General features: G+C 39.3%; 4 protein-coding genes across 5 annotated transcripts in view; 1 reads left to right on the top strand and 3 right to left on the bottom strand.

Moving 5' to 3' along the window:
• The window catches only part of LOC107191029, a 17532-nt gene extending 5101 nt beyond the window's left edge, over window positions 1-12431 (top strand). The window contains exons 7-21 of the mRNA XM_015579970.1: window positions 1-69; window positions 197-288; window positions 1046-1238; window positions 1596-1846; window positions 7485-7611; window positions 7982-8162; window positions 8231-8446; window positions 8554-8752; window positions 8856-9092; window positions 9201-9279; window positions 9378-9499; window positions 11170-11377; window positions 11760-11861; window positions 11954-12038; window positions 12114-12431. The exon at window positions 1-69 is cut by the window's left edge and continues 122 nt beyond it. Coding sequence (XP_015435456.1) covers window positions 1-69; window positions 197-288; window positions 1046-1238; window positions 1596-1846; window positions 7485-7611; window positions 7982-8162; window positions 8231-8446; window positions 8554-8752; window positions 8856-9092; window positions 9201-9279; window positions 9378-9499; window positions 11170-11377; window positions 11760-11861; window positions 11954-12038; window positions 12114-12276 — 2324 coding nt within the window. The 3' untranslated portion in view covers window positions 12277-12431. The remainder of the gene's footprint in view (window positions 70-196; window positions 289-1045; window positions 1239-1595; window positions 1847-7484; window positions 7612-7981; window positions 8163-8230; window positions 8447-8553; window positions 8753-8855; window positions 9093-9200; window positions 9280-9377; window positions 9500-11169; window positions 11378-11759; window positions 11862-11953; window positions 12039-12113) is intronic.
• A 302-nt stretch (window positions 12432-12733) lies between these two features.
• LOC107191030 (mediator of RNA polymerase II transcription subunit 11) lies at window positions 12734-13746 on the bottom strand. The gene is made up of 3 exons (XM_015579971.1): window positions 13465-13746; window positions 13250-13390; window positions 12734-13173 (listed from the first exon to the last, which is right to left on the bottom strand). Exons 1-3 carry the CDS (start codon window positions 13538-13540, stop codon window positions 13052-13054), a joined length of 339 nt encoding a protein of 112 aa, XP_015435457.1. The 5' UTR covers window positions 13541-13746; the 3' UTR covers window positions 12734-13051.
• A 1035-nt stretch (window positions 13747-14781) lies between these two features.
• On the bottom strand, window positions 14782-15601 carry LOC107190904 (cytochrome b-c1 complex subunit Rieske, mitochondrial-like). The gene is made up of 3 exons (XM_015579790.1): window positions 15367-15601; window positions 15117-15282; window positions 14782-15073 (listed from the first exon to the last, which is right to left on the bottom strand). Exons 1-3 carry the CDS (start codon window positions 15599-15601, stop codon window positions 14782-14784), a joined length of 693 nt encoding a protein of 230 aa, XP_015435276.1.
• A 150-nt stretch (window positions 15602-15751) lies between these two features.
• On the bottom strand, window positions 15752-22244 carry LOC107191008 (vanin-like protein 2). 2 transcript variants are annotated; one of them, XM_015579927.1, is made up of 8 exons: window positions 22198-22244; window positions 19029-19270; window positions 18798-18941; window positions 18562-18708; window positions 17755-17936; window positions 17423-17637; window positions 17143-17247; window positions 15752-16964 (listed from the first exon to the last, which is right to left on the bottom strand). In XM_015579927.1, the coding sequence occupies exons 2-8, from the start codon at window positions 19089-19091 to the stop codon at window positions 16207-16209; spliced, it is 1614 nt and encodes a 537-aa protein (XP_015435413.1). In that variant the 5' UTR covers window positions 19092-19270; window positions 22198-22244; the 3' UTR covers window positions 15752-16206. The 2 variants fall into 2 exon arrangements, with proteins under 2 accessions (XP_015435413.1, XP_015435414.1); XM_015579928.1 differs by having other exon boundaries at window positions 19029-19193; window positions 22198-22215.
• Window positions 22245-22920: the final 676 nt, after the last annotated feature.

Genomic DNA, 22920 nt, shown 5'->3' with positions numbered 1-22920 from the left:
TAGGGAAAAGCTCGCTAGTGTCCCAATTTATGACTTCCGAGTACCTTCATGCTTACGATACTTCGATCGGTGAGTGATGTAAATTCTACTTACGTTATTCTAAATGTGAGGTCGGTTTCCTTTTTTGTCTCATCTCACCTTAACTGTGTGTCGTTTTCACGCAACAAAACGCGTCGCGTGCTTCTGCTTCCGGCAGACGACGAGTCCGGAGAAAAGACTGTCAGCGTCCTCTTGGCCGGAGAAGAATCCGAGCTGACTTTCATCGATCATTCCTGTGCCGAGATCACGGTAAGTTGCAACTTGGATGTTAACTATGATATAAACGTGGTCCGTCTCGATTCGGTTCTTTATACTCTATACGGTATATCGACATGAGCGAAATACATATGTAAGATAAATATCACAGTTGCAAACTATCATCGTCCTTATTCTCCTATTTCGAAACTCTATTCCTGACGATGGTCCTAAAGCTTTCTGTGCGTATTCTACATTACTATTACCACTACTACTATTGCTGCTGCTACTACTACTACTACTGCTATTCCTGTTGTTACCTACCATTGCTACTACCACCACCATCTTATAATACTTTCGGATTATTCGAATAATCGAATGATAGTGAAAGCGATAGATAGGGTCACACGTAGAAAAAAAGAGGTACGTGGTCGAGCGCGCAACGTTAATTAGCGAGCGACGAGCGTGTTAGTGCAGCTCGGCGAGGCATCGTGAGGAACGTCGATTGACGAGCGTCGAACCGTAACAAGATCGGTCAACCGTAAGAGCGGTCCGATGATCGATCAGATCAGAAGCTGTGTTGCCAGGTACATATTCGGTAGGATTCGTTAACGTACACTTCGAATTCGGTTGTACCGCGCAATCTAGATTTTAACAAAATCGTAGCGAATAGAATCCACTAAATGTCCAACTAGAAACTCTAGATAAGAATACCTAAGACGAATGAAGTTTCGGTATTGATCGTATATCGACGATATCGACGGTTTCTTTTAAATTACCGCCTGGAATTCGAATTCGTTTCTTTTTGCAGCCAGAAACTTGCATAGCGACGTACGAACCGCACGCGTACTGTGTCGTCTACTCGACGACAGATCGAGGTTCGGTACGCATAGCCGAAGAGGTCTTGCAAACTCTTTGGCGCAGCGATCATGTCTCGGCACGAGCGGTAATCCTTGTTGGAAACAAAGTCGACCTCGTTCGCAGTCGATTGGTTTCGACCGCAGGTAAGAGGCTGACACCCCTATCCGCGCCGCCCTCTCACGGATAAATTCATGTACATATACATATGTTGATATATGTAGCAGCCTTGGAGTTGAAGTCGATGCGAGCGAAACACGCGAATCGAGCATATCGAGGGCACATCGAGCACACTAGTGTCGGACGGCGAACAGCCTACTCTACCTTTCAAACTCTATCGCAAATCTTTTCATTTCTTTTCAATATAAATTATCGGAATATGTTCGCGTGTGTCGTGTATCGTGAATCGTGAATCGTGAATCGTGAATCGTGAATCGTGAATCGTGAATCGATTTTCACAGAATTCTACTTGCACAAACATATGTCGCTGTTTCGTGTTGCAGAAGGAAAGTCGATGGCTACATCCTACGATTGCAAATTCATCGAGACTTCCGTTGGGATTAACCATAACGTCGACGAACTTCTTGTTGGCTTACTCACGCAGATTCGGTTGAAACTTGAGAATCCTGAAAGGACCAGAGATCTCTTTCGTAAAAGATCCCGAAAGAACCGCAGTAAATCGCCTCTGGGATCATGCTCTGAAAATAATTCGCCGAAAAAATATCGCGGTAGTCGTACTAGCACGAGTCTAAAGGTACGAAATTTGTTGGGTAAGGTATGGGCGAGAGATAGCAAGTCCAAGAGTTGCGAGAACTTGCATGTTCTTTAACTTGGACGTAATGTCGCGATGTTTATTCTCTCTACCGTCGATCTACCCTCAAAGCTGAAGCAAACCACCTTATTTCTTAACTTTTAACCTATAATCGCGTTTACTCTTTTCTTCTTGTCGGATTTCTTTTCCTTTTCTTTTCTATGTAGTCTCTCTTCTGATTCGGATAATCTTTTCGTTTGCATTCACGCTTACACAATTTCCCGTTCATCGTTATCCAGGGTTACTGCACCGACACGTATCACTTTTCCAAACGCACAAAGCACGCACGTTCATACACGTGTGTGCAAAGATTACAACGTAAGAATTGTATTCTCAGTGAACCGATCAGCTACCCAACATTCTTGTCGACATACCCTAACGATTGAAAACATATGTTTCGTATAAAGCAATCTCTTCTCTGTTTTCATAAAACACATGTATGTAAAAAGTAGTACGGATTAACACTGTAACGGAAGCCAACGGATTTTACAGAAACAAGGATAAATACAGTCGAGTCTAACTATATTGCCATAGTCCGAGCTGTAGGGGAGTGAAATGGCAATCAGTTCAGAGCCTTCTCCATGTTAAGTTCTACCGTCATAGCCTCGGCCTCGGCGCTTACGCAAAAGCTGGGTCGTACTGGTGTGCCGACGTGAAGGTACGTACGTGTGAAGGGAAAATGCCGCGTGTGGCAATATGTTCAGTGGCAATACAGTTAGAGTCCACTGTACATGCTACGGTCGGATCATTTAACGCGTTCGTATTCCTGCAATATGTAATTCCTTTTCATTTCTACTGTCTATAATCAGAGGAGGCACAGCATCTTTGACGAATCAAGAGCAATCAAATCTAATGAGAACTTTTTCTAATCGTATGCGATAGTAATATCAACTTTAGAATCTTCCCATTGCTATTTCACTAACCCGATAATTATTCTGTTTTTCCTTTTGCAATTATGCTATCACTCAACGTACTTTTTTTTCTTCATATCGTAACTCATTCTACGTATCGTTGTTCGATTGTACGATGCAACAACAAACTAAGCAAATAAGCAATCTATGCTCGTCGGAACCGTAGAAATCTTACATAGGCAAAAATAACTGTTCTAGTTAGCATCACATATTTAGCATGTTAGAAAAAGAGCGAATGAACTTATTGTTAGTAGTCATCAAAACTTACATATGCCATTAGAAACTCGTACGGGAGTGCATACGCTTTAGATTCTTTTCATTTTCTAGATTTCTCGATGACTTGAACAAAATCATGAATTAACGGTGGTTCAGTCCATAAATTTTTCCTGCCCACCAATCATGAGAATGAACTCGATCCGATTCCTAAATGTGTACAATGACAAAGACACGATTTAATCTACGAGACGACAGATTGAAAATTTTCAAACATGAAACATTTTACACAACTATTCGAGTTGAATTCCTGTACGAGATTTTTAGCGCACATAACATGTACCCTGCACTTACGGCGTATCCCAGAAGACTGGCCCGAAATGCGTAACAATCGGCAACAATTTATGCTACTGTATCTTTGAAAATCTTCTCTCTCTCTTTCTCTCTTTCTCGCGCTCACGTCCTCACTCGCCTCCCCCCTCATCCTCCTCCTCCTCCTCCTCCTCACTCATCAGATAAGAAAAGCCTTTCCGCGATTTAAAGAAACCTTCTAGATTCTAGATTATAGAATGTCATAATTGCGTCAGAAATTTACGCGACAAATTCGAGCAACGACTCGACTAAATAGTCGGTAAGAACTGGTCGTTTACGAAGTAATCACGATTACTTTTAAAAACTTCACGTTACTAGTTTATTGATATTCGCTTCTATTGTCGCGTGGCAGATTGAATTTTATGTTTACGATGGTTGGTTGTAAAAAAGAACTTCGAGAAGAGATTCTGGAATGTTGTATGTAGGTACATACATACATACATACATACATACATACATACATACATACATACATACATACATACATATGTATATGGACACGTTTGAATGTGTAAAATTATTGGCGCGAAAAGGATGATTCGCAAACCGAATTCATCGATCTCGTGTACATACCCTTATTTTATGATGACGTAAGATTATGTGCCAGGTGGGCGGCGAAACAGTCGTCTCGTCGATCGCGTACGAAACGCTTACTTGGAAACAAGTAACTTTCCTTGTTGTACGGATCGTGCGATGTGCTCCATGTGTTGAGACAAAACGACAACAACTCTCTTCCGCTCTTAATTTATGTAAAAAGCACGAAGGTATGCATCCCAATCGTGTTAGTTTTTTGTCTGTGTTTCCTCCTTTTGACGAAACCGTCCTCTGCTCTTCCCTCGATCGTATTAAAAGTGAGAGCAGCGACGTTAAACGCCACGTTCGCGCTCGTGTTTTTCTTTTTGAAAGAAAATCGAGAACGAGGGAGCCACCTAATAGAAAGGACCAAATCGATAACGAATAAAATACGTCAAGAAAGGGCAAGGAAACGAAAGGGTAAAAGCGATAAAAAAAAAAAAACAATATCAATTCCCGTTATGGGGCGGACAAGATGTTCGGTGACGATTATCCGTCCATCTGCTTAAACTTTCGCAAATCCTTCGTGAATGATAGTTAGGTTTAACGGAAACCGCATGAAAGTCGAAACACTATTCGCGAAGGAGCCGAACACCGTTGTCCGACCAAACAGGCTTTGCATTGCCTTCGGGTAACGAGTTTTTTTGACGAATATCTCCTTAGGTATATGTATAATTACTACTACAACTACGCGACCAGATACGCTGACGGATACCCAGAATGCGGACCACAGCCTATCGATTAGGCAATTTCTTCGATCAATGTTATTACATACATACATACATACATACATACATACATACATACATACATACATACATACATACATACATACATATTATCCCTGTACCTGTGCGTCGCCGTGTATTATATCCTTGTAATACCACGCCAATTTTATTGTCTGTTCTTGTTAGCGCATCGAACATCGTTGTCTGCTGCTGCATATTGATCGTTACCATATAAAAAATGAATTTCGTTTCGACATCGATCGAAACACAACGAGAATATGATTGCAAACTAATTTGCAACTCACCACCGCGGTCTGTACGCCTTTACGCAAGGGACATCGATAGCGATGACAATGACCACGACACCGACCAACACACCGTTACGATTACTATTACGGACACTCTATTCGTTTCTATTTGTATTTCTATATCTGTACGTATGTCCAATATATCTGAAGAAAAATCCGATACCAGCAACTTCATTCGCCGACCTGACAAGCTTCCTTTATTTGCCGAAACAAGAAAGAAAACACCCAATTCAGAGACTTTCAAGAAATAATCTGATACCATTGGAGTTGATGACTTTCAGCATACAATCGAAATTGGATTTCTCATCAACGTAAAAGTCATCGCCTGTTTCTGAGGTACGTGTAAAACGCAAAAAAGTGACATTCTTAAAATGGGAATTACTGAAATTTATACGAAATTAACATTCATTTTAACCATATTTAATGTAATGCAGTACTTGAATTATATTTACCAAGTTGTAGTACGTCCTTCCCTTATGCCACTTTTTCCCCCAGCGAAAGCCGGGGAACCAAACAAATGTCATGTATGACGTCATAGCCTACGTAACATGTATGCAAAATTATTTCATTGTTATTAAGATATCTGACCATTGAATATTATAAAACAGATCAGGAGCAATTTTTCGGTACCATGATCTGCTTGTAAAAAGACCATTTCCTATCTATTTTGCAGATAACAAATTTTTATTTTATTTGCGAATATCTCATTAAATATAAACGGTGCGATACGAGCAATTTCAGATTCGGAAAGAGCAAATCGGGAGCAATGTTTTGAGATATAAATCGTTAAGATACGTTAACATTCGGCGCCCACTATTTTCCGGTGGCGCCAGAGACCGCGTGTGGTGAGACCGTGGGGTCATAGAATCCCCGGCGGAGGCGCCAGAGACCCCGTGTGGTGAGAGTGTGGGGTCATAGAGCCTCGGGTGGTGAGAGCGTGGGGTCATAGAACCCCGTAAGTGGCCCAGAGACCCCGTGTGTATGAGACGTACCCTCACATGCAAAATTATTTAGATATCTGACTATTGATTATTATAAAACAGATCAGGAGCAATTCTTTGGTATCATATTATTTGTGTATAAAGGTCATTTACTACCTATTTTGTTAACAACAAATTGTTACTTTTTCTTTTGCGAATATCTCATTAACTATTAACGGTGCTGGGGGAACAATTTCAGATTCGGAAGGAGCAAATTGGGAGCTATTTTGTGAGATATAAATCGTTAAGATACGTTAACATTCGGCGCCAACTATTTTTCGGTTGGAACAGACGGTCTGTGGTGACGTTTCTCCCAGTCGCTTGGGTTTTTGGTAACGGACGCTAGGTGGCGAATACACTTCACTAACGTATGTGGGTAATATGATGTGTAATTGGAGTATTAATAGTTGGTTAAGCCTGCTGAGATGTCACGCGCATCTGTGTGTACATATAAGAGTAATATCTACCTTTCTTATATGTACGACTATTATATCAACTATAGTTTTGGTTAATTTCAGATTTTCCAACCCACCTATCTACTTACATATATATGTACATACTGCATAATAATTCGTTATACGCAATCGAGTACGATTGACTACACAACACAAAAAAGAAATGTTGTATAGTCAGGCGAAATAAAGTTAAACGTACAATTTGATTTATAATACATATATAATGTTATTACACGATAGCTCGAGAATATAGAACACCGAAACATTTTTCTAAAGATTTGCGTAGTACGATCAACGTGGACTGGATGCTGTGACGAGTGTTCTCGATCTGTTTCATGCTTTTAAGTGTGTTTAAATTGAAGTGACAAAGAGAGTGGAAAAAGATTCAAATCGAAAAGGAAATATACAACGATCTTGCTAAAGCGATCGTCGAATTGTCCATTTACGTATTAACGATCATGTCCAAATCTGAGACACCAAAATTTGTGACTGCGCTTTACTCCTTCAAAGGACAAAACAACGACGAAGTATGTCTGTAGCTTGTTGTTGGATATCATATTCTTAATACAAACAAGATTGCCATGGATCGGCGTGCGGTTTTTTTTTTTTTTTTTTTTGTTTATCACCTCTCACATTGGAGTCTTTTGGATTCAGTGTGATTTTCGCATGTTTAAAGCATGTAAAAAGTTCTGCATAAATTCAGTAAAATACTTTCAGGTATCTAGTTTAATACTGTCAAATTAGAAGTTCAAAATTTTATATTTGTAATCATTTTATGATACTGTAGCAAAAAACAGTATTCTGCAGGAAAAACTGCATTTAACAGTATAAAATGAATAATAAAAAATGATTTTGGGGATTTTTATTTGAGAACAGAAGTTTCAAATAGAAAAAGTGGAGATAATCTTATCAAATAAATCTCTATTCGTTTATTTATTTATGCAGAAAAATTTTGTTGGGTTTATGGAATACTCAGGTGTGCCGATCTAGGATTAAGATTACAATTACTTTTGTATTTTAATTATCTTTGTACTGTTTTAGCTATGTTTCAAAAAAGGAGACACTATAATGATAACCCAAATGGATGAGGAAAGTTGGTGGGAAGGCACGTTGCATGACAAAACAGGCTGGTTTCCATCAAATTATGTAAAAGAATGCAGGGCTCCAGGTATTGAGTTTCTAATAAGCTTATATATATTATTGATATGTGAACCATACACAATTGTTGTCTTCTTTAGTTTATTGTATTATTTTAAGTTTGCTATGGCATTTCTTTACGCACTAGAGATTATTTTTTATTGTTTCTGAACTTTTTCAAAAAATAAAACAATATTGTTATTGTTATTATCATTATGTTCACATGTAAGGATATATTTTTACACAACATCTAATTTTTCCGAAATTTATAAGTAATTATTTTAGGGAGAATTCTCAAAATAGTGATTAAGTGTACACAGAGTACCCCTCCCTCCCTCCCTTCCGATATTACGAGGATTGAGATTTGTGTTATTTAATTGTACAGCTAATATGTTTTTCAGATGGGGCACTGGCAACAATCTGCAAAATGTCTCCGGAAAAAACAACCACCGAGTCCCCTGCGAATCAGAAACTCAATCGTGATATCGTATTAAAAGATATTGTTGATTCGGAAAGAGTCAACGTCGCTGAACTACAGGGCTTGATAAACAACTTCTTAATTCCATTAGAACCTGCTAACATGTGAGAGTCTATCTAGCGTATAATATTTTTTATGCATTGAGCTTAACAGTTTACGATATTTTGTCTAGACTAAGCATAGAGGAATACAAACAGCTTCTTGGTAATGTGCATGAAGTTTTGGAATCGCACCAACGATTGCTTACCAGTTTAGAAGCAGCCATGACACAAGGAAGTTCATTGAGACTTGGCAATCTTTTCCTAACTCTCGCGCCGAGACTGAAATCTATTCATACTGCATATTGCGCTAATCATCCACGGGCAGTATGTATATTAGATCGCTACAGGTACGTACTACAGATCAGTTATTACTGTATGTACAATTATCATCTATAATCTGTACAATAGAAATATTGTATATGTTGTTCTCAAAAATAATACTCTGGCATTTTAGAGACGAGCTGAACGAATTTATGGAACGTAGCGGTGCAATATCACCCGGGATTTTAGTATTAACGACCGGTCTAAGTAAACCTTTTCGTAGACTGGACAAATATTCTGCCATGCTCCAAGAACTAGAAAGGTATATGGAAAAGAATCATCCGGACAGAGGGGATACCCAGCGTAGTATATCCGTATACAGAGAATTAGCGGTATGTTTATTTAACTGTTCGATATTTGCATGAAATTGAATTTTTCAATTATTATATTTACAGTGTACGTATCGCTTTTTGCGTTTTGTAATTTGTTGTGTAGGACAAGTGTGCGTCTATTCGAAAACAACGTGAACTGGCGCTTCAAATATTAACTAGCGGTATCAAAGGATGGGAGGGAGAGGAATTGAACTCGCTCGGGGAAATACTTTATGTCGGATCTGTAACATTAGGAAGCGGAACAACCGGATTAGATCGTCGAGATAGATACTTTGTGCTTTTTTCTACGACTCTATTGGTACTCAGTACCAGCCCGAGAATGAGTTCTTTTGTTTATGAGGTATATAATATGAAAGTTTGTTTGCGTCGTATCTTGCTGCTGTCACTTTGGTCAAACAAACGCAGCACGCCTAAGGAATTTTGAATTACATGTGCTCCCATTTTATAGGGAAAGCTTCCACTGACTGGAATTAATATTATACCGACAGAAGACAATGACGACATTAGAAATGCATTTGAAATTACAGGTAAGATAATAGTGACTGTCTAGATAGAACAGAATTTAAGTGTACATTTACGAAGGAAGTCGCAGAGCTGAATTTCCCTGTCTCGAGTGTTGCTTTAGGACCTATGATCGAAAGTATTCTCGTGCTGTGTGCCACCAAAGAGGAACAACAACGGTGGATCGAACTTTTAATTCAAGAACAAACAAACAGCAGCCTTGTGAAATCTTCGACAACGTCACGCGTGAGTTGTAATCTACCTCCGTTCACTCGTCTCTCGAGATATTTTTCGAAGCTGGTAAAGAGAAAAATTATACGTTCCGAACTACTGAAAAGATTATTATACGTGCAATATGTTTTGAAACCGGATTTAAGTACTGTGAAGATGCGAAAGCCTAATCTAATCACTTACACGGTGTTTCCGATGCAAACGAGTAATCGACGTCAGTCCAACGATTCCGAAACGATGAGTTCTGAAACGAAGGAAATCGCGGGAAACGAACGATTCGACGACACAACAACGTTGCGTAAATCTACGATAACTTTAGATGTCAAGTATGAATTGGGCGACATTGATCTTAGTACGGTGGGGATAAGAAGTAGTTCAACTTTAACGGAATTTTTGTCCGAACGGAACAGTATACGCGAATCCAGCATAAGTTTACCTGTTGCCGTTCTAAATTCTACCGCCACTCCGTCTGGCTCCATTACCACGACCGATCACACAAACAGTCTTGCTGCCTGTGAATCGCGTTTTGCAGATAATCTGTCCCTGTCCTTACCGAATACCCGTGATTTCTATCGGAAACGACCCGGTCACGTAAAGAGACAGCAGCTCGCAGGCGTCGCTACAACAGTTGCAACGAATTGTTGGAAAAACACCGCATTCGTCCAAGATCAATCAAGTACCGTTGCTTTTCTCCATCATCCGATTATAAATATGTGCAACAAGAATAATGCCTATCAATGTCAGACATCTGCACGTCGAGAGACTGCTAGTGTGCACTCGTCGGATTCGGGTATGGTCGAAAGTTATCGTTTGAATTCGTCTGAGATTAACTCTTGTAAATCGTATACTTGTATCAGTAATAAGTATGATGCTGGAGCACCTGAACGAAATTCTTTCGACGAAAGTGAAAATGATGAAAACAAGTTTGCACATCAATGCATTTGCACGTCACCATTTGATTCCACTCCTAGGGGCACTGCGCATCTGTCCGATTTATCAAGAAACGCCGACGGTACTTTGATTTCTTCGATTTGCAAAGTTTCTAGTCCACCTTTACACGATGGCAACGAAATACAAGTAGAAGAAACCGCGGATGAAGCGTGTCTAGATAAGTCTGAACATCCAATGCGAAAAAGGTTTACGCAACCGATACCGTATGCGCATCGAACTATCGTAAGAAAAGTTGGAAGACATCCGATTCCACCGAACCGTTCTGTCATCAAAGGCGATTTCAGTGAAACTTCGAGTCAAGTTTATACATCGGGATTGTACGCTCATTGGTGGTTGAAGAAATCTATACCGTATTCTGGATGCACGAATCAAGGCAAGCTTCCATGGCATGGCTGTTTTCTTTTCTCGTTCACAGTTAACATATTCACCAATTTTTCTTACTAATTGTAGATACATACTGTGTATTGTACATAACGAGCGTATGCTTCAGTTTCACCACAGCCATGTTGTGTGAAGCAAGCTTTCCGCTTTACTAACACATTCCATTTCAAAGAAATAGTTTGTCTTGTAAACGGTTAATTGGTTTGTGATTTTTCTATTCGATTCTTGTAAAACATTGACATAACGAGAGGTTTTCAAACTTTTACACTGTCAGTTCAGCGAACCGCAATCAACTATTGTCTTGATACGTTAGGTTTTTACTCATCTAATACTTGGTTTTCCTGCTATATCAGATGTGCAGTCAACAGAATGGCAAACAGCAACAGTCACAGCAACCACAACCGCAACAACAACGATCGATTGTGGAACAGTGTCCACCTTTAGGAATTAGAACACCTTGGTCCATTGCTTCGTTACGTCCAGCTTCTCCTCTCTACAACCTCAGGGTGTTTGGCAAAACTGATCCGAGTTTGGATTTATCGCGTTCACCACGACCGTCTAGTATGAATTCCAAACTCCAAATTGTACTTTAAAAAAGTATTCGTACAGTATTTCCTCTGTGTGACCAGTTTTTGTCGACCTCTTTATAATCGCCTCGCTACCTCTACTGTGTTTGACTTTCCGATAGCGAAAGAAAGAAAGCCGAAAAGAGGGGTAACGATGATTGAATAAGAAGTAAAACAGAAATTCACGAACGAAACAATTGTACAGTCGTGTCCGCTGTTTTGTAGAAGCACCGTACCGCCAGGCTCAAACGGTGTGACTGCAGAGAGAGGAAATACTGCAAGTCAATAATAATAATAATAATAATAATAATAATAATAACAATAATAATAATAATAACAGTAATAATGATAATAATAATGTGCTATCTTGTTTTCAGATGAACGACAATTTGAAGAAGACGCGATTATACTAAAGGTTATCGAGGCATACTGCCTTACCGTGAATGCTAGATTCACCGTACACTCTGGGGAATCAACTTGTAGGTCATCGATCGCATTGATTGTTTTTTTTAAGACGGGTCGATCTTGAATGTACAGTAATGTCGTATCATGTATTGTATCTGCGTTCTAGCAGTGTTGGATTATGGTGCGCACAAAGCACGCGACAGAACATCTTTGATGCATAACAAAGGAGACTGGGATTTTTGTAGCAACAGGTAAACATTTCTATTGGATAGCAGTGACAAGTGCGATGTGTAATTGCCAGTAGCGTACGTTTGTTCAACTTTTAGGACATTATCGGAAACGGTTAAAACGTTGAAAAATCAAATGACAGACTTACAATCACAAATGTCTTTGTTGACGAAACAGTTGGATGAAGAGAGACGATCACGGCTTTGTTTGGCTGCTACGGTAAAACGTAGTATGGGTGTTGTAGATAGCTCGTTGCCCTGACTGGTCAGTTTTCTCCAAACTGAATGAGATTCATTGCAGTAGTGGAAGGATCTCGGACTTGTACACTTTACTGCCATTTAATTTGCATGTTGTAACAGATGTGATCTTTAGATTATGAATTTTATTTCATAGCAGTATACGACAAAGGTACAGCATGGATTAATACGGAAATAAATGATTTAAAAAATTATTTCTACCGTTTTTTTTTTTTTTAGCCATTTTCAAGGTGTAATTTACAGTGCACTCTTTATTTTTAACTTTTTCGCTACTGGTCGTTGTTCTGCAAGTACGCTGATGCTTTACGAACCAGCGAGTCGCTACTTATGACCTTGATGAAAAGAGTCCATACTAAATTACTGTCGAATTTGTTTTGCTGTATCACGTAATTTATCATTTGCGTGAAAAGTTATTAAAAATTTGCCTAATTCCAGTGTAGAAACAACAAAGAAAAAGTAAGTCATAATTAAAAGATTTTTATTGAATTAATAATGAAACTCTGTATAATAGACCCGAAAACATGGATATATGTATACACAGTTCATTCCGACATATGTACATACGTGTATATGCACTAAGTAGTACTTGCGGACCCTTTCGCGGATGACGAATACCGCGAATACTGGCAGCAAAATGGTAGAAGATTACTCTAGGAATACAACGATTAATACGAATTATTTTGATACTCATCGGCTCGATTTGGCCATTAGGTTTAAAATTTGAATGAATGGATGCATGGATGCAGTAATTTGTCGAGAAAAAAATTACTTTTAGATGTTCATCTTGGTTTGTTCTTAATACGTTCTAATTCGTTCACTCTGCTTCGTGCGTGTTCTAACCTATGCCATGCCATTTGCAAAACTTTTTGACTCGCATACCCAGAGCCTTCGTGCGGTTGACCTAAGAAAAAACAACACGAAGTAGGATTCGTTGAACCGATGAAAATCATTTCAAATGATGAGTAACTTATTCTTACCTGTCGAAACTTGGGTTAAATAATTGATTTGTTCGCTTAACTTTGATTCTACGTGGCCCAACGTTTTCAGGAACTGTTGGGTTTGCGCCTCGGCCTGTTTTAAACTAGACTTTTCTTTACTCAGCTCTACAAAAGCTTGCCCTACGCAGCGACAAAACTGATGTATGAAATTTTGTTTTTAACAGTTGACGCGAAGGAAAACAAACGTCGCTCACCTGCGCTCTGCAGACATACGATAATATCCTTTTCAATCGATTCCAAAATTTGTATTCTTTCCATTGGTGGCGTCATTATGTAAAACAGTTTTTCGTATTTTATTCGAGTAAACAAATCGAAAGAAATCGAGTAGTAGTGGAAAATGAACAGAAATCGCGTGAGACATATAAATAACTATATATATATATATAATAAATAGACTACGCGGTGTTATGGTAGTAATGAAGGCGAGTGGAGGGCGATGAGAAAGAATGCTGTACGCGGATGTACGCATGTAAATAAATCCCTCACCAATAGCCCCATTAGAAGGAGGGGAAAGTTACTCCAGTTACTGTTCTCTCTTTCTAATGCCGACTTCATCCCTACCATTTCGTAACTCTGATTAGAGGATTTCTAGCGTGGACAGACCATGTGCGCCCTGCACACCATGCGGCGATTAACGGAACTAATCCGTGGCGACATATAAAATTACTATGTCATACCACAGACGAGGTATAGGAGTAGAGATTTCATCCAATGTATTTTTACGGTCCACTTTTTCCTGGGGTTACGTACCTCATTTTCATTTTAGTGTCCACTAGCCACCGCACATTCACCGTTCTCAAAACGTAGAGGTCGCTAAAATCATACGCTTTTTAAGGTGTCGGTACTACAGTGTTTAGGTCGGCCACCAACTCCCATAAGATGAAAGGTCTATTCTTATACATACCTCGTCAGTGGTCATACCCTCAGAGCAAGCTCGCGGCTTCCACTAGGGGAAAAAGTGACATAGGGAAGGACCTCCTGCTATTTGATATCGAGAATTATTGAAATATATGTCAAATTAACATTCGATTTAACAATTATTTTAGTACTTGCAATCAATTTACCAAGTGGTAGGAGTCCCTACGTGACTTTTCCCCTACCGGAAGCAAATTTAAATATGTATGTAGTAATTCAGTTAATAAAAGTCATGGTGGCGCCATATAATGGCCAAACTGCGGTACTAATGTACGTGGCGGTTGAGTGAATTATCGTAAATGGCGTTACGAGTCTTTTTGATCATAATTTGTGTTTGCATGCGGAAAGCTATATCAATGTAGTGTCAATGAAATTTACAAGACAGAGAAAATATACATACAGTAGTGAATAGACGATGGAACGTGACAACGCAAGTTACCGTAAATATAAAAAGTTTGATATGATCGTTACATTCCGGACATTAAACTTACGATTGTTTTTTTCTCGTTAAAAAGTATTAGTTGCGCATGGTGTTGTTTTAAATAGCAAATGCTGGCCAAAATTCAGAATTTTGGCGGGATCGATGAATTTTCATATCAACCAACGAGAATGGCATCGTCTTGAAGAAATTCATATTGCGGTATTTCCAAATTGGTGGGCGCTGGCCCTTTGCGTATACGTCCAGCCCCGTCGAAGTGGGATCCATGACATGGACAGTAAAATCCACCCGGTATAATGCCAGCGTTAGGAATTGGAATGCAACCAAGGTGTGTGCAAATTCCGATCACGATCAACCATTCGGGTCTTTTAGTTCTGTCGTCGTCACGTTCCGGGTCTCTTAATTCTGCGTGATTCACGAGTCTTTCTTGATCTATGACGACTTGCGGACTGAAATACGTTCAGGTACGTTATGATCTGATATGGGAGGTACGACGGAGTAGGAAATACATAAAAGTTGTATAGGCGAACGTTTTTTGTTATATCTCTTAAGCTGATTTCAATCTGTGCGTCAGCCAAAATGTCACGTGACGCAGACAAAAAGTACACATAGTGCAACATGTGAGACTTTATCCCATAGAGGGTTGCGACGCTGGCAACTGTCAATGAAATAAGCGGTTTGTTTCTAATCGTTGAATTGCACGTTGAACAAGCAAGTATAGGAAGCATATTAGATAATGTACCGAAAGCGGACGAAGAAGTGGTTGTTCTCCGTTCATCGATGCTTCGGGCGGTTGATAAGTCCTCATCTCGAACAGTTTTCCTGCGATACTCTTGAAAATTTACCCTCGGTAAGTCTGTATGAGCGTATCGATTTTTCAAACGAATAAGACATGCGTCCAACCAGTTTCCAAATATTTGTGTCGACAAAAAAGATAGATCGATACAGGATGTTGTAACGCGCGACATTCGAAACATCTCGTTTTGCTCGCCGATTACACTGCTGTTCGTTTTCGTTCTATACGCCGAGAATATGATCGTGGTTATAATTCGACGATTTATAAAACATTCGAACGCTAATAACTGGATAACAAGAGAAAGAAAAAAGACTATACATATATATGTGTACGTTGTTTTTTATATTGTTGTTATCAACAGATGTATTGCCTTTTCACAGACGCAAGAAAACGTATATGTGTATGTGTATATACAATATATACACACAGACCCAGTCCCGTGTAGTAGCGATGAGTCTGCAAACCGTTGAAACAAGTTTGGTTGTGGCGAGGCGTTCAAATTCAAGGTAAAAGGTCGAAACTTTTTCAAACAGTGTGGATCAGGTCTTCAGTTTGAACACTTTGCCACGTCTAAACTAAGTACGTGGGTTTCAACTGTTGAAAGCTCTCGTGAGCTATCATAGAGGTAGAAACATGTTTGTAGGTATGTATTTGTTTTGGTCGCGGACACATCTCGACCCGTGTGTACGAGACATCGGTTCACATATCGTGCGACAGTGGATGGAAAATCGATTTCTTGAACACGCACTTGACCTTCTCGTTGAAACGAATCGACCCGATATGTTTTTAGGAGTCTAGGTTGTTGAACAAGCAAAGGGAAAACATTAAGATCGATAGGCACGAAAGGACTATTACAAAGGAAGGGACAGTTTTAACGTTCCCGTTATGATCTCTAGCAAACTCCCGAACGTATATACCAAAAGTCGCAAGATCGTTGGTCGATTGATTCAGAGCGAGCGTCAAGTGCATTAGGTTTTCGGCAATGTGCTCATTATAGGTCCATTGTTCGAACGGAAGCAGCGAGGAGTTCAATACGGTTGGCATAGCCAGGATCACTGGACTATCGGCGAGTTTCGCGGTGATTGTCAGACGAAGAAACGTAACGTTCGATGGTTGAACAACACCGCAAGAAATGGTCGAGTGGTTGGAACATTGTGTTAACGCGCATACTCGAATAGCGGCTTTCACTTCGGTGCCGTATAGACGAATTCCGTTGTAAACAACAGCGCGATAGTTGCTGGATGATTCGAGGTGGGTCGTACGAACGTCGAAGTCGCAACAAAAGGTGCCGATACAAATAGTTTCATTCATCGATGTTCCGTTTAGAGGAACGGATTCGAAGGGTTCGAGATTATCGCGCAGAATACGTATTCCGTCGATAGTGTCTGCGCGGTGTTTAGTTGCGTAGAAAATATCGGTCGAGGCATATTGCTTCGCATTCTCTGTCTTGTTTTCCCTTGAAGTTCTTGTCTTGGGTACCCGAGAGACCAACAGTCGGTGTCCAGTCTGGTTGGAAAACGTCGCTTCGGCTATTCCATCGCGACCTGGAAAATCAAAGGTGAGGCGACCCCATAAAATGTTGAAATGAGAATGAAAAATTTACGTAAACAAGCAGCAGCTGTACTAGATCGATTATTTCGATCCCGTTCGTATGCGTACGTGTACGTGTACGTGTACGTGCACGTGTATATACATATATGGTACATACGTATATATACGTACCCAAATAAATGCCACTTCCCGTGTTTCCTTGCATCGCGTTGTGATATCCAGCTGCCAGCAGATTCACGTCCTCTGCATAAGACCATCCGAATTGCGTTTGAACAGCTAAAATAAGGATCGTACTTGTTCATCTTGTATCATCTTTCGATACGATAGAATATATATATAGAATATCAAGTATATGTAGGCGTGTATGTGCATAAAGCAGTTCTGCTCCAAGAAAGAGCCCGTTGGCTCTCTTGTAGCTCCCCACAGAGGACTTTGTCTTTGAGCGACTTACCTGTGAGGAATGGTGCTTCGGAGAACCAGGCTGTAGTATACACGATATTTGTTATTCCATTCGTCCTCGTCAAGTTTAGAGCCGGAACGTAAAATAGTATATCGAAGCACGTGAATGTACCAAATGTGACGTTGAAATCGGTGTTGAAGGTAACCACTTCCGGCGGTTCGACCGTATCGAATTGTTTTTCCATATAGAGATTTACTTTGCGATATCTGTGTGCAGCCAATAAGAAAGGACACGGGGTATACATATTGCGAACAGAATCACTTAAAGGAAATGTTTAGTAGATAAGTAGGAATGGTGAAAATTTGAACACACCGTTTCTTTACCTCGCTATTATTCTTCCTGTTCGGTCAAACACCACGTTTGTATTGTGATAACGCGTTCCATTGACTGAGAAGCATTGTTGGTCACGATTCGTCTGACCGAGATCACACGATTCCATTTCGGCGATGTTTACTACCAGGTAAATGCTATTGTTTCGAGCCGCGCACGATAACTGCTTCAACGTCTGTGCGAAAATCGAGAACGTGGTACGAATGAATTTGTTTTGCAAGAAACCTTGGGAAATTGAAGGAGAATCGGGAATGGGATATTCCCTAACAACGGCAACATCTTGTGGCAAAATCCAGCGAAATCGGGAGTGGTTGAGAGCTCCAGAGGACAGCAAAGGACCCAGCAGTGTTCTTCGTGCAGCCATCTCCAACCCTCATGAATGGGCTGGCATTTAGAAGTTATGATGTTGGAGTTACAGGTTACAGGAAAGGAAGGTCACGTTATAACCTGGATCACTTCGTCCATGTTTGGTCTTCATATGTGGTGGCATATATGTATAATGATATATGGTGAAGCGATCCTGGTAGAGAATGATCTTGACGGACTTAATCCTACAAACATTCGTAAGACTTAAGAAACGGACAGTCCTAGATACATGCAAAATATAAGTTTTGAGAACATCCGTAGAACTTCCGAGACGGACAATTCCTAGAATATCCGAAATTTAAGTCTTGGGAACATCCGTAGGACTTTCGGGACGGACGTAGGATAGAAACCGTAGGAAATACACGACATGGCCAGCGTACTCGCGTGGTTACTCCATTTATAAAAGTTATAATACCGTACGATACCTAACTTACTTCGCTGACGCCCGGTCGATGATATTCGCACGGAACGTATTTTTCGTCGGCGGAAGGTACAACCGTTGCCCAAGACATCATTTCCGATTTTTCTGGCATTCTTACCGATGTCAGGCCATCCTCTGGGAATACTATAATGTCGCTGTCCTGAAAAATGTTAAACGCACGATGCGTCAAAACTGTCGTAAGTCGTAAGTCAATCCCGACCGAAGGAAATTTCAATCGAGTTGTCTCACCTGTTTTTTTGCTTTTTCAATGTATTCGATGTACATTTCCCTATTCTTTTGTAGGGTTAACGGGCCACATTGCTCAACTTTAGGCGAGAATTCCACCACTGCCGCGATGTAGTAATTCCTTGGCTCATGCTCTGTCGCTGTCGCCTGTTAATCCGTCATTGTTAAGTGTTAAATAATCGAATATCGAACGAATCATTCTTCCGATATCAAGTAAACGATTCAACGCATTACCTGTTGCGAAAGATGCACCAGCGTTAAGAAAAATCCGAACAGTCTAAAAATTCGACGACCCATTGTCGGTCGTTGATTACCTATTATCGTTGGCTTTGCTTGAACGTTATAGAGATACACACGTTACACTAATGCTCTGCATTAATTGTAAAAAATAATGATGTACTTCAACAAAAAGGTAAATTAAGTTGGATTTTTCAACCAATTTTCAAATGATTATTGCACAATTAACACCCCGCCACCTGGTACCACAAAAAAGAAAAATTATGTATTTGTAAACTGATGGTGCTGCGTAACATCAGTGTGTATGTACGTACAGCAAAACTTGGAATAAATCGAAATTAACACAAAAGATGAATTCGAACAGGAGGTAAATGAACTGAAAATAGAAATGAAAGAATTTCCGCAGTTACGGAACCATCGATTGAAATCTATATTAAAGAAATTATCGACCTACGAAATAGAATTAAATAAGCGCAATCTAATCATCTACGGAGTAATAGAACCAACAAATCCAGATAAACACAGAGTCGACTGTAATTGTGGTACTTATGTATGGTAGGTACCAACACTGATTCCAAACAAAACACTGAATATCAGCAATGTCTGCATACAACCCCCTGATATGTATTTAAAACATGTTTACGCTAGGAAAAGCAGGTCACAGTAAACCGACAAAATGTGCTTATCAAACATGAAACTAAACAGTGAAATGTTAAAAAAAAAGATGATTAGGCGCTTAGACCGATTAATATTTTTCTTGGTAAGGTGGAAGGTTGACCAGCCATACACCACACGTGGTATACTTTGCACAGGACTTGAGGACTTGTTCTGCCGAATGCTCCGGTTGCTATTCTCAAAGCCGCATTGTGAAATCGTATCGAGAGTTTTCAGAGTACATATTAATATTTGTCGATGCATAAATTATGGATCCATAGTCGATTTTAGATCTAATTATAGCTTGTTGTGTACGTATTGATCAGAACGGTTTGGTCTGCACCCCAGTTACTATTAAATTTGTTGAAAGGCCCTTCAGAATGTGAGGTCGATGATAACATTCTTTTTTTATATTAATTCTGTAGTGTTTCCAGGATAATAACTTAGACTTAATAACTTTTTATTCTTTTAATTTAGTGTCGCTTAAATATAGTTTTATGGAAATGTCAGCACGTGACCTATTCAAGGTTATAACGACTGTTTCATTTCTCGAAAATTCAAAAAACTAGAGATTTTTATCCAGTTCTGTAATTTATTGAAGGAATCTTGTATTATATCACAGTTGTATAGTTCGGGTAGTCTCAAGGTTCTTGCCTTCATACTCATATCGTACAATACCTTTTCGTTGATAGAATACGATGGCACGTGTCTTAAATAAAATCATCAAGAGGAGATCTGATGATACACCGATATGTATTGTATCGGTGTAAACCGATTAAATGAAAAGATTCCGAATGCGAAATACCTGACTGACGTCGTTTGTCACCGTGACGAATTATGAAATTCACGTTACTGCAAAGGTTTGCCTCGAACTTTTTATCACTTTAACACTGTTTGGAATGGAATTGTCCACGCCAAGTTTACTACTTTTCTCACTTTTTCATTTGATTTCGTAGCTGCGAATGCGCGGCCAATTAAATACACCGTGTTATCGCTGTGACTCGTGATACCGTCAGATTGCTTTTTAATACTTTTTATCAGTACCGTAGTGGGACAATAGGAGTATAAGTATAAAACAATACCACTTAGGGATCGTAGATTTGATATCAGTACTGTTCACGACACACTACGAATTAGAGATAGCGTGCAAAATCACTAACGGTGATTTATCGCAGTGATCGCCGCATCACGATCACGATCACGATTGATCACGTTGTGATTTAACTTTATTCACGACCGTGATTGCGATTTTTCATCTTGAGTGAATTTGCTCACTGCGATCGTAAGTCCTTGATCTTTAAACAGAAAATCGTATTCAATATGATTTTACAATGAATTACATGAAGTGCTCCCTCCATGTTTCTATTGTAATCTTGTTTCTATTCTCCGTTTTTCTTTTTCTCTCTCTGTAGATCGTCCAAATGTTCCATACTTCTTCTCCTATTTTAATCTTAGTTCCTACTAGCCCTTTTGCTTCATTACTTTCTCCTATTAACTCCCAGCCCTCTCTAACCCCAATTATAATCCTACCACTTGCTCTTCCTTTCCTCTTCTCTCTTTTTGCTGGCTGGTAGTTCCACGTAAACCCTTTTGGTAATTTTTTTCTTCAATCCCTCCCATCTCTTTTGCTCCACCCATGTTTCTGTCAGTCCTACAAAATCAAATTTCTCTATATATTCCCAAAATCCTCTGTCTTTTCTCTTAACTCCTGCTACATTCCTGAACAACAGTCTACCTTTTTTGTACTTCTCCAAATTATTTCTCTTGTCGTTCCCTTTTTCACTCCTTATGTTGCATCCATTCTCTGCTCCTCCTCTTCCCTTTTCCCTTATCTTATTTTTCTTATTTTGTGAGGCTACTTCTGAAAATTCTCTCTCTCTTCTACCTTATCCTCCTCCTCCTCGTTTCACTCATACCATTTTCCTTTAATCCTTATTTTTCTGTAACCCACTCTTACTTCATTTCCTTCTGTTCTTTCTTTCCTGGCTCTTTCTCTTAGGATTCTCTGCACCGTCCTCTCTTCTACTGTCAAATCATGGTCTATATATATTTTCTTATTTCCTAATTTTCCTTTCTTTCCCATTATTTCTTGTTTTGCTTCCCAGCTATCCGTTTCCACAATAACCATACTGGCTTCCAATCTTCAAATCTTTCTTTTTAACTATCTGTTCTTCTTCTTCTTCTTCTTGGTCACTTACTTCTCCTCCTCCTCTGGTATCCATTTGCCATATCTCTGTCATCTTTCTGTTTCTTGAGCTCTTCTCCAATGAAGGCCTTCCTCTTTTCTTCTTTTCACTGTTTGGTGTGCATTCGATTTTCCCTCCTAACACTTCCTCCTGTTCAGAATCCACCCTTTCCTTCCTTGCTTCTTTATCCATTATGCTTATTCCTATCGGTTTTTCTTAGTATAAATCTCAAATACCTGTCTACCCTAACTTTACTTCTCTATTTTACTTCGTCTTACCTATATTGCCTCTCTATTTTCTAACTTATTCTTACAATGCTATTTTACCTTACTTACTACTGCTCTTCAATCATTCTTACATCCAGAATTCTTTCTCTACACCTAAATACTTTTTAACTAAATATCACACCATTCGTTCCGTAACATACATCCTCAGCGCCCTCTAACAAAGTCCTCACATTACGTACAATCATTAATTTATTCATTATTTTTCAGTGTGTCTAAGTATTCCTTCACTTTATACGATATAATACGAATTTTTCTTTCGATGTCGTTAATATAAAATATACAGGTTATGCGTCGCGCATAAAGAACTGTTAATTTTCTCCACCAATCAGAAACGATTACGAAAAATCACGAATCATTGTGAAAACTCACCGTTATTGGGAACGAACGTGATCGAATCACTCGTGATTCACAAGTAGCAGTTCACGCCATCTCTAATATACATATATACATATATAATAACCTATTCATTTTTAATAGATCCTTAAAAAATGAATAGTTTTACTTTAAAATGAATATTTTATTCCACATATAAGTACAAAACTAACATATGTATAATATTTGTAATAATGAAAATTATGGTTGCTAAATAGCGACTATCAATTACCTATAAGAATTTAATCCACTAAATATGGCTAAATGTCATATGCTATTTTAGGCTGTCCATAAGGATAGTTCCTTCTGGTATACGAGTACTGTTACAAAGATTACTTATGCAATTAATTTGATTAAATTCTGTCGACCTAAAATGATCATAAGCATGGG

Source organism: Dufourea novaeangliae, unplaced genomic scaffold (genome assembly GCF_001272555.1).
Source record: "Dufourea novaeangliae isolate 0120121106 unplaced genomic scaffold, ASM127255v1 scaffold208, whole genome shotgun sequence".
Classification (NCBI taxonomy): Eukaryota; Metazoa; Arthropoda; class Insecta; order Hymenoptera; family Halictidae; genus Dufourea; species Dufourea novaeangliae.
This window is presented reverse-complemented; position numbering and strand designations above follow the sequence as displayed.

Excerpts from the sequence above, each read along its gene's own strand:
- LOC107191030 (XM_015579971.1), bottom strand. The coding sequence starts at position 13,540 with ATGACGCCACCAATGGAAAGAATACAAATTTTGGAATCGATTGAAAAG. Across the intron at positions 13,391-13,464 it reads CGTATGTCTGCAGAGCGCAG|GGCAAGCTTTTGTAGAGCTG; the intron begins GTGAGCGACGTT and ends GTCGCTGCGTAG. Across the intron at positions 13,174-13,249 it reads TTTAACCCAAGTTTCGACAG|GTCAACCGCACGAAGGCTCT; the intron begins GTAAGAATAAGT and ends GTTTTTTCTTAG.
- LOC107190904 (XM_015579790.1), bottom strand. The coding sequence starts at position 15,601 with ATGTTTCGAATGTCGCGCGTTACAACATCCTGTATCGATCTATCTTTT. Across the intron at positions 15,283-15,366 it reads CACTTCTTCGTCCGCTTTCG|TTGCCAGCGTCGCAACCCTC; the intron begins GTACATTATCTA and ends TTTCATTGACAG. Across the intron at positions 15,074-15,116 it reads TATGTATTTCCTACTCCGTC|TCCGCAAGTCGTCATAGATC; the intron begins GTACCTCCCATA and ends AACGTATTTCAG.
- LOC107191008 (XM_015579927.1), bottom strand. The coding sequence starts at position 19,091 with ATGGGTCGTCGAATTTTTAGACTGTTCGGATTTTTCTTAACGCTGGTG. Across the intron at positions 18,942-19,028 it reads TGGTGCATCTTTCGCAACAG|GCGACAGCGACAGAGCATGA; the intron begins GTAATGCGTTGA and ends ACGGATTAACAG. Across the intron at positions 17,638-17,754 it reads ACAGGAAGAATAATAGCGAG|ATATCGCAAAGTAAATCTCT; the intron begins GTAAAGAAACGG and ends GGCTGCACACAG.